This window comes from Dipodomys ordii, unplaced genomic scaffold (assembly GCF_000151885.1).
Source record: "Dipodomys ordii isolate 6190 unplaced genomic scaffold, Dord_2.0 Scaffold190, whole genome shotgun sequence".
Classification (NCBI taxonomy): Eukaryota; Metazoa; Chordata; class Mammalia; order Rodentia; family Heteromyidae; genus Dipodomys; species Dipodomys ordii.
Genome location: NW_012267406.1, coordinates 702,933 through 709,395, shown reverse-complemented (window position 1 = coordinate 709,395; position 6,463 = coordinate 702,933). Strand labels below are relative to the sequence as shown.

The window sequence follows — 6,463 nt, the reverse complement described above, 5'->3', positions numbered from 1 at the left end:
TATCTATCTATCTATCTATCTATCTGTCTGTCTGTCTGTCTGTCTGTCTGTCTGTCTGTCTGTCTGTCTGTCTGTCTGTCTGTCTATCTATCTATCTATCGAGGGAGAGAGAACACACAGGGTTCTGATGGCTCACACCTATAATCCTAGCTATCCAGGAGGCAGAGATATGAGGATCATGGTTTGAAATCAGCCTGGGCAGGAAAGTCCATGAGACTTTTTTCTCCAGTAAATTACTCAGAAAAAGCCAGAAGTGGTGCTGTCACTCAAGTGGTAGAACACTAGCCTTGAGCACAAAGAGGCTCAGAGACAGTGCCCAGGCCCGGAGTTCAAACCCCAGGACTGGCAAAAAAACAAAAAAACAAAAAAAAAACACAATAATAATAATAAATAGTGAATAGGCTTTTAAATTTTGAGATATTTAGAAAACCTAGATGGTATTCCATAAAAATTTCCTATCTTATCTCCAATTAACTACCAAAATGCCCGAAGTGGAGCTGTGGCTCAAGTGGCAGAGCACTAGCCTTAAGAGAAAAAGCTCAGAGACAGCACTCAGGTTCAAGCTCCAGGACCAGCATACACACACACACACACACACACACACACAAATTGTGATTAATAGACTCCAGAATATCAAAGGAACCAATTTCAGTCTCCCCTTTAAAATAAAGATATATTGATAGATTTTTTTTACACAAATATCTACTTACAAAACATAGCAGTATTAGACTCTAAAGATGCTGCATGTATCAAAGTACCAAAATGCTAAAGAAATAAAAGCCAATTTTGGTGAGGTTGAGGTAAATGGTGGCTGGAATTCTCCACCCCACCCCCCACTTTTTTGCCCATAGTACTGGGATTTGAACTCAGGGCCTGATGGCTGCTCAGCTAGCTTGGCTGGGACTCTACAACTTGAGCCATGCCTCCAGCCCAACATTTTCATTTTGCTGTTTAATTAGAGATAGAGTCTCATAGACTTTTCTTACCAGGCTAGCTCTGAACCTTGATTCCCCAGGTTCTCTGCCTCCTGAAGAGCTAAGATTATAGGTGTGAGCCACTATTGCCTGGTGAGTTTTCTTTTCTTTGTGCTGGTCCTGGGGCTTGAGCTCAGGGCCTGGACACTGTCTCTGAGATTTTTTGCTCACTGTACTGCTTGAACCACAGCTTCACTTCTGGCTTTATTGTTACTGTTATTAATTAGAGAGAAGTCTGACAGACTTTCTTGCCTGGGCTGGCTTTGAACCCACAATCTTCAGATCTTAGCCTCCTGAGTTGCTAGAATTATAGACGTTAGCCACTAGTGGCTGACAGATTTTTTAAAAAATTAACTCTGTATTTGCCACATCTAGCCAGTGTCACTCAGTTAGGAATGCAAGTATTTGTGGAATGGGTAGATGGATGAATAAAACTTTTCTTTTTCCTTTTTGCCAGTTGTAGGGCTTGAACTCTGGGCCTGGACACTATTCCTCAGCTCTTCAGCTCAAGGTGAGCATTCTACCACTTGAGCCACAGCACCACTTCCATTGGTTAATTGGAGATAAGAATCTCATGGATTTTCCTGCCCAGGCTGGCTTTGAACTGTGATCCTCAGATCTCAGACTCCTGAGTAGCTAGGATTACAGGCATGAGCCACCAATGCCCAGCAAACCTTTTCTTTTAATCTGTGGATTCTGCTTTGAGAACTATGTACAAAGGAATTAATAAAAAAATTGCCTTTCTACCAATAAGTTCACTACTGTGCTATCTATAGTAGTGAGAAGATGATCCTTAGCAATGCCATCAATAGGATAAAACCTAAGTCAGGGGTACCACAGACCATTTAAACAAGAAAAAGCATGCAAGCAATGAGAGTTTTACTCTGTGCCTGGGGAAAACAGCAGAGGAGGGGAATTGCCTCAATCTATACGGTGTTTAGTTGACATATGTCAGTTATTTTAGTTAAGTGGAGGACTGAGAGTACAGCCACAGCCACAAGATTCATAGAATTGTCTCCTTGTCTCTGGAAATGAGGAGACAGAATGAAAAAGTTGGTGTTGGTTTTGTAATAAAATTAGTCAAAGAAAACCCAGATTTACGTTTCCTTACATTCTTGGTTAGGAGGTGTTGAGAGCTTTTGACTCGTCTCCTGGCTGGACTGGACACTGTAAAAGAGAGAAAGAAGAAGGTTCAGAGACTGCCCATGAGGCTCAGATAGCTACACTAAAAACACCAAAAAGAGTTTCACCTGGAAGGAGGTAGGGAGGTGGTGGGGGAGGGGGAGAGGGGGGAAAGAAGATGTTATTTGACTCAACGATATCAAACTTCATAGCAGCATTATTCACAATGGGTTAAAGAAACAACACAACATTCATCAACTTGTGAATGGATGCACAATTATGGTATATCTATACAATGGAATATTACTCTGCCTTGAAAAGGATTATGAAATCCTGATACAAGCTATACATGGAAGAACCTTGAACATGTAGTAGGTGATATAAACGAAACACAAAAGGATAAACATATTATTATTCCATTTACATGAAGCACATAGAGTAGTCTAATTCTTAGGGAGAGAAAGTAGACTGGTAATTACTAGTGGCTAGGGGATGGGGGCAGATTATAGTTTACTGGGTAGAGTTTTAGTTTAGTATAACAAAAAATTCTGGAGATAGATGATTTTACAACACTGCATATGTACATAATACCACTGTGCTGTGCACTTTAAAATGGTTAGGCTGGTGAATTCTGTGTATATTTTACCACAATTTAAACAACAACAACAACTAAACAGCTTAAAAATTAGCCAAGATAGGCATGAGTGGTACAGGCCTGAAATCCCAGTTATTTGGGAGATGGAAGTATGAAAATTGTGATCAGAGGCCATTTGTGTGGGGCAAAAGTGAGACCCTATCTGAAAAATAAGTGAAAGCAAATAGAGTTGCGGGTATCTTTCACGTGGTAGAGCACCTGTCCAGCAAGCACAAGGCTCTGAGTTCAAAACCCAGTACTGCCAAAACGAACAGCAACAAAACAACAACAAAAGATTGACTATTAACAAAAGACTCTATAGCACTTTGTGGGGAAAAGTGGTCAATTTTATTGCACAATGAGGTATGTATTTTCCACAATCCATATTTTCCACATTCCAGGCATGTATTTTCCACACTGCTGCTAAGATGATCTGCTAGAATGGGAACTCCTATACATGCCTGTCCTGATAGAACCCAAATGTCTTCTTATCTCCTAGCAGATGACAGGCAAGGGTTGTAAAGCCCTTGCCTCTGTGAAGTCTGCAGGACTGGACACTGGCCAACAGCGAGGGTTCCTGATTCTGTCTGCTTGGGTGAAGATCTGAACTTGACCCCTTGCCTTGTGTGAGGAGCAGATGACTCACATTCCCTCTGTGTCTGGCAGGGAAGACAATGGCACTAACCCCAGAGGCCTGTGTCACAGACTAAGTGAACCAACCTTGGTAAAGCCCTTGCTCAGATGTGGCAAAGAGCAAGTTCCTAGGAACTGGAGGTGGTGACTAGGTTTTCCTGTGACAGGAGGGGGGAAGGAGGAAGGAGTAGGTGCCCACCTGGGTCCTGGGGCTTGGACTCACTCCCTTCCCTCTGCCTCCACTGTTCCCTGACTCTACTCCCCTCCCTCCCCTGTGGCTCTCTCCCCTCCCTCCCCAGAACTGCTTGCTTTCAGCGCTGCCATACTCTTCACCCCAATCAAATCTACTCTGGTGTGCCCCAGGAAATCACATCTGGTACACCTTCTTAGTAAAACCACAGCTTTCATCTTTTGCATTTACTGAGAACTATATGTACAAAAATCTTTTCCTTCAAGTTACAGACTTGGTCTAAGTAACTAGACATTTGCTGTTGCCAAATTCTGAAGTGTTCAAGAGGGTTCTGTTTAGCCCGATGCGGGTGGCTCATGCCTGTAATCCTAGCTACTCAGGAGGCTGAGATCTGAGGATCGCCATTCAAAGCCAGCCCAGTCAGGAAAGGCCATGAGCCTCTTACTACCAATTAACTACCAGAAAATTGGAAGTGGCGCTCTGGCTCAGGTGGTAAAGCTCTTGCCTTGAGCTGAAGAGCTGAGGGACAATGCCCAGGCCAAGAGTTTAAGCCCCATGACCAACCAAAAAAAAAAAAAAGAGGGTTTTATTTTTATTTTTATTCAGTTATGTCCCTAAGCTCCTTTGCTCAAGGCTAGCACTCAACCACTTGAGCCACAGCACCACTTTGGGCTTTTTCTGTGATTCACTGAAGAGTCTCACAGACTTTCTTGCCTGGGTTGGCTTCATACCACGATATTCAGATCTCAGCCTTCTTACTAGCTAGGATTATAGACATGAGCAACCAGTGCCCAGCTAGGGTTCTGTTTTAAGATGTAGATATTAGACTGTGTGTACTGGAGAGAAGGATGTGGTGAACTATTTAGATTCAAGAAAGCTCTTGAGCGTCTCTGGGTGATGGCTTACTGTCTCAGCTCTTGCACTGTTACTGAAATTTGGAGACACAGGTCTTCATCGACTCCAGTAAATTGATGGGAACTAAAGGAAGAGGCCACGCAGTTAATGGTTGGACAAAAACTATACTTTTTTTTCTTTTTTTCTTTTTGCTATGTTGCTCAGGCTGGCTTTGAGTGACTGACATTACAGGCATGCATCACCTACCCAGCTTACGACCACACCCTCTAATCACTAGGCTGCTCTGCCCATACTGCTGACGTTGTTCTTAGGAAGGTTTCACTGTGGCATACTGATGATCATGGCTCCCTTGTAGCCTATGCTTAGCCCTAGACTAATAATAATAACTAAATAATAACAAACAACAACTAATAATGATAATCTAATTATTATCAATAATTATTATTATACATAATAACTAATTACTATTATTATTGAGATGCAATAATAGTGAACAAATAACTAAAACCACAGTGCGTGATCTGGCTCGTCACACAGGAGGAGTCCGTGGTACATATTTACCTATCCCTTGCTTACTGGGTTTCTTATTCTTAATTTTTCCCTCTTAGAGTCAAGGCCACCATGTACACCTTACATGGACCTCCACACACACCACATACGTATTTATCTGAGCATGGAAGTGCTTGGCTCAGAGGCTTTGACTTTCAGAAGCTCTAGAGAGAATTTTAACTCCTACACGTGGGCAGACTCCCAACACTCCCCCCCACCCCCCTCTCCCTCCTCCTTGACAGTAGATGTCTACAGCTTAATTTCTGTGCTGCTGGCTGTTTCTCTGTGGCTAGGCTCAGTCTCCCCCTCCCCCTCCCCCACCCTCACCCCCCAGCACTGGCCCTGTCAGTGGCTGACACAGAGGGAAGAAAGCAATTGTTTGAATGTGGAGTCACAACACCAGCAAACAGCCCATTTCATTCAAGTCTGACAATGAGACCAGGGGTTAAGCCTGAGCCAGGGCTCCCCTAGCAAGACAGGAGCTGCAGGACTGAACTGGGAACAAGAGAAAGGGTCAGATTTGGAAGGACTAGGGGACTGCCTAGCCACTGGACACTGCACCAATGCAGCCTCATGCAAAGCCCTCTCTATGGGGACTCCTGGACTTATAAAGTCAGGTGTTGGATTGCATTTTTGGGCTGCACTAGGTCCAGGTGACCCTTGGAGAGGGGGGAAGGGGAGGGTCTGGGGTGAGGTCAGCCTGGGGTCAGGGCACTATTGAACAGCTTCACTGGACATCAGGCCAGTGCTAGGATCAGCTCTCCAGGCATCTCACGGCATAGCTAGAGGTCATACTTAAGAGCCAGCTGCTTCTCCTCTCCCATCCCATTTGCTCCCGGGAGAAGCAGAAAAGAATCTCTGTGGCTGCCCTGGGGAATCTCTGATTCCTCCATCAGGATCCTGTTGTCACTTTCCCTTAGCCTGTGTGTGTGTGGGGGGGGGAGCCGGGGGTTGAATTCGCTGAGTCTGGGAGCACATAAATATCCTGCTTTTCCCTGTGGCCGTGATTGATCTCCATTCTTGTGCCTCCTTGGCAGGGGGTTAAAATATACAAATGAAAGACCATCAACACAGAGAAAGCCATCAGACATGCGGGGCCTGAGGGGTCACCGTTGTGCCACAGCACGTGATGTCTGCACTCTCCCCCAAAAGGTGCCAGGCTAGGCGACCGTCAAGGACAATCGTACTCACCTTTGGAAGGAAGGACAGTGGTGAAAACTTCTATATTTTCATCGCTGCAGCTGTAGATCTGATGCATCCTTCCAGCCCGAGCAGCGGCGCTCTGTGTCTGGACCACTAGTGGCGAGGCTTCCTAGCCCAGTCTGACTCTCGGAGCATTTGTTGTGCAGGTCCACAAAAGAAAGGCTGGGGCTGTGAGCTCATCTCGTTCCAATCTTCGCTGCAACATTTTCTAATCCCATCTGTCCTCCTTTTCTTTCTTTCTTTTTTTTTTTATGAATCCTATTACTGCAAACCTTTCATTGAGCGTGGAGCCTCTTGTCTCCC

The 6,463-nt window shown here is 44.6% G+C and overlaps 1 protein-coding gene across 1 annotated transcript in view; it reads right to left on the bottom strand.

The window, feature by feature from the left end:
• LOC105999460 (chromosome unknown open reading frame, human C8orf46) overlaps positions 1–6,215 on the bottom strand; it is a 20,016-nt gene extending 13,801 nt beyond the window's left edge. Inside the window, exons 1-2 of the mRNA XM_013034484.1 lie at positions 6,149–6,215; positions 2,086–2,141 (exon numbers count right to left, since the gene is read on the bottom strand). Coding sequence (XP_012889938.1) covers positions 2,086–2,141; positions 6,149–6,215 — 123 coding nt within the window. The remainder of the gene's footprint in view (positions 1–2,085; positions 2,142–6,148) is intronic.
• Between the last annotated feature and the right edge of the window lie 248 nt (positions 6,216–6,463).